Below are 4,117 nucleotides of genomic sequence, written 5' to 3'. Positions count from 1 at the left end.
TGAGCCATACAAATGTTTATTATTAATTGAACATGGAATTCACTGGAAACGAGCAACGTTGATTCGGTTTATTGAGGCACACAAAACCACCTGCCCGGCCCCCCCCCCCCACCACTCCCGGTTCAACAGTCCAGACTGCCCTTCAGCAAGGACAGGCGTTCCTATTGCCAGAGGCCGGCGCCAGCTCTATTTTCTGTCCCTTCCCTTGCCTCTCCATGTCCCGATAGAGCAGAGACTTATGGGCCTTCAGCCGGCAGGCCAGACACATAAAAATAGACTCCACGTTTTGACTCTCTTTGGGGTCCTTGGCAGAGGTTTCAAACAAAAGCATATTGTGAGCATCGGCGAATTTCAGGGCCATGCTGGACGGGACTTGGATTTGATCCCGCAAGTCACACTTGTTTCCCACGAGCACTTTGGGGACGAGAGCCGGGACGGCGTGGCCGTTGCACTCCTCGATCCAGTTTTTCAGGTTGAGGAAGGACGCCATTTTTGTGACGTCGTAGACAAACACCACAGCATGGACGTTGCGGTAGTAATGCTCCACCATGCTCTTCCGGAACCTCTCTTGGCCTGCTGTGTCCCACACCTGGACCTGCAAAAGAGAGCACAACACTTGCCAAACCTACAGATACAACGTTCCTGCTTCTTCCAGTTTGAAGCCACGGGTTCTTTCCTCCTTCGTTTTATTCTCCTAACGACCCCGTTTTGGCTGAGAGAGGTTCACCCTCAAATTCAGGACCTCCACAGCAGTTTCGCACGTGGAGATTTGCACGCTCTGGAGACAGCATGGATCCCATCCTCATAACTCAGCACAGCATGATAGACCCCCATCTGGCTCAGCAAACAGAGACTGCCCCTCCCCTCATCTCCTTCCCTTCCCCAGCCAGGGCTCTTTTGCACAAGCTGGCCTTTGTATTCTGGTCTCAGAAGCTCCTTGGGGCTACAAAGCTATCTTTTGTCCCCAGAGGGTGTGCAAGATTGCACTGACACATAGAGCAAAACAGGATGATAAAATAGTTTAGACTGCAAGAGAGAATTTCAGGTGAGGGGCAGGGAAGGGAGCCTCTTTGGACCATCAAACAAAGAAAGAGTAAACAACCTGGAAGGACACGGGGGTTCATCAGAGAGAAAATATTCCACCTTTTGCATTTTTCTTCTTCTTGACTTCTTATATTTTTCTTAGTTTGCATTACTCATTTCTCATTGCATTTTTGAGCTGTAATAAAATTATTAATTTTGGGGGGGAGGGGACAGACTCGGCTTTATGCCTGCTCCTTAAAGTCTATTCCCATTCTCTTGGAGTTCTTTTGATCCTTTCTTTACTTAAAAGACAGTGGTGGGTTGCTCCTGGTTCGGTCTGGTTCTATAGAACCGGTAGTAAAACCGGCAGAAGGCTCCGCCCACCCGCCACAACATCATCATGGGTGATCTGCGCATGCGCAGAAGGTTCGGTAGTAAACAGTGGTGGGTTCCAACTGGTGTTACTACCAGTTCTCTTCATGCACGCGCTTTGCACGTGATCGCCATGTGCATGCTGGCTTCGCTCGCACACCCGCCAATCTTGCACTCCGCACAAGCGCGTTAGGTTTCTGGCCAGCCAAGGTGTGGCAATCCACTCTGCCACGCCTATCAGCTGGGCTAAAAACCGAGAAATAAAGGTAGGAATAAACCGGGGGCAGGCGGGAGGACCCAGGTCCCATTCACAGAGAACCGGTTCAGTGACGTCACATCGTCACCGCTACCGGTTCAGCCGAACCGGGCCGAACCAGGAGCAACCCACCACTGGTAGTAAAGGTAAGTAGAACCCACCCCTGTTAAAAGACATTTTAAAATAATGTTGCCTCAGGGCTGTCCAAAATCCCTTGTTTTGCAAAAGAAATAGAAAAAAAAAATCAAAGGCAAAGAAAGATATTTGGTTTTTCCTCTGATGGCTGGGATGGTTCCTGGATACTCAAAAGGTTAAAAAAGCAGCAATGCTTCACAGAACCTCCCCTTCCTGCAGGAATACACTGAGGTCATCTTGCTCTCATCCACATCTGGGCAACACAGAGAGAAAAAGGAACAGAACACAAATAGAATGGGTTTTCACACACATGTTAGAGTAGGTTATGATCACATTTTGCAAATTCTAATATATCCATGATATTCTTCTCTGGTAATACTGTACTGCTAACTAGAGCATACAAAACATTTGCTAGACCAATTCTCGAATACAGCTCATCTGTCTGGAACCCACACTGCATATCGGACATTAATACAATTGAGAGAGTCCAGTAGTATTTCACAAGAAGAGTCCTTCACTCCTCCGCTCGCAACAGAATACCTTATGCCACCAGACTTGAAATTTTGGGTTTAGACAACTTAGAAGTATGCTGCCTTCGGTCCGACCTAACCGTAGTACATAAAATTATTCACTACAATGTCCTTCCTATCAATGCCTACTTCAGCTTCAACCACAACAATACAAGAGCACACAATAGATACAAACTTAAGGTAAACTGCACCAAACTTGATTGCAGGAAATACGACTTCAGCAACAGAATAGTCAATGCCTGGAATGCACTACCTGACTGTGGTTTCATCCCCAAACTCCCCAAACTTTAACATTAGACTGTCTACTGTTGACCTCACCCCATTCCTAAGAGGTCTGTAAGGGGCGTACATAAGTGCACCAGCGTGCCTACCGTCCCTGACTTAATGTCCCCCTTTTATTTGTAACCATTTAATGTATTAATAACCATGTTTATATCTATATCTGTTATCTAATATGTGCTTGACAAAACAAGCAAATGAATAAATAAATAAAATAAATGGACCATAACCCTTACTTCAATATGACCCGTGAACCATGCCTTCTGACCAAACCAGAATATGATGGATTTGCTTACGTGCTTCCATAACCCAAGATTAAAATACACAAATACACCTTTTGAGTAACATCTGGGTTTTATAGTACAAATAGGAACTAAAACTGGGCAGGCAGCTAGCAAACAGTTATGGAAGTTTTGTTTTTCTGTATGACAACTGAAGCAAGATTGTTAGATGTTCAGGAGTGGAAAGCAGGGGTGATATCCAGCAGGTTCTGACAGAACCGGTAGCAGAAATTTTGAGTAGTTCGGAGAACCGGCAAATACCACCTCTGGCTTCCCCTGGAGTGGGAAGGAATGGGGATTTTGCAGTATCCTTCCCCTGCCACCCCCACCAAGCCACACCACGGCCACCAAGCCACGCTCACAGAACCGGTAGTAAAAAAAAATTGGATTTTACCACTGGTGGAAAGGTTTGACACTACCCATAGTGGAGGAATGGTTGAGGAAGATGAAGGAACTTGCAGAGATGGCTATCTTTGATTTGAGAAAAGAAAATATTTTTAATTCTCTCTCTTTGTTCTCCTTATTCGTATCAGTTTCTGTTCGTTTAATGTTCTCTCTTTTTTAAAATAACATTTTTTTTCTAAAAAAAGTAGGAACTAAAGATTATTTCTACTTTTGAAACAATAGAAAGAATACAGAATCTGTGTTTCTTCCAGAGTTCAGGGCAATTCAAAAACCCGGAATCCTTTTGCAGTTATTCCAATAAAGTATTTTTCTAACTTTTCCAGATTCCTATTTATACATTCCCCTTTATTAGCGCTAGAATTCTGACTAGCTAGCCAAGATATAGCAGATATAATTGAAGCGGTTACGGTTTACAGATGACCTGTCTAATGTGGAAAGTGAAAGAAAAAAGCTTTTCCTAGGCAAGTCATCCTGTTTTCTTCCACAGAGAAATAACAGAAGGTTGCTCAGCGGTACCTGTGTTAAAACAGATGGGTTTGTAATCTTGGGTGTTCTTACATTTCCCTTCCTTTTTGCCAATCTCCCCCCGCCCACATTTTTTATCAGATTTTGTCCAATGGGATAAATAAAGCCCTCATCATGAGTGCATCCAAACATTACCAAACTGGTTCATCCATGCATCATCATCATCTGATCTGGCAAAAGAAGCAATCTATGTTGAATGTAGCATAGACAGCTTAGACATGGATTCCTCTCAAAGGGAACTTTGGAGATCCATGCTCAACTCACCCAGCATTGAGCAACGAATTGATGTAAATACAAAGCATGACCCAGAC

General features: G+C 44.5%; 1 protein-coding gene across 1 annotated transcript in view; it reads right to left on the bottom strand.

Moving 5' to 3' along the window:
* The window catches only part of RAB33A (RAB33A, member RAS oncogene family), a 15,437-nt gene continuing 11,320 nt past the window's right edge, over nucleotides 1-4,117 (bottom strand). Inside the window, exon 4 of the mRNA XM_070951682.1 lies at nucleotides 1-595. Within this exon, the coding sequence (XP_070807783.1) occupies nucleotides 143-595 (453 nt within the window). The 3' untranslated portion in view covers nucleotides 1-142. The remainder of the gene's footprint in view (nucleotides 596-4,117) is intronic.

This window comes from Pituophis catenifer, unplaced genomic scaffold (assembly GCF_029215685.1).
Source record: "Pituophis catenifer annectens isolate HBS135680 unplaced genomic scaffold, rPitCat1.0.hap2 SCAF_11, whole genome shotgun sequence".
Classification (NCBI taxonomy): domain Eukaryota; kingdom Metazoa; phylum Chordata; class Lepidosauria; order Squamata; family Colubridae; genus Pituophis; species Pituophis catenifer.
The sequence above is the reverse complement of the archived record's forward strand: the minus strand, read 5'-3'. Positions and strand labels throughout refer to the sequence as shown.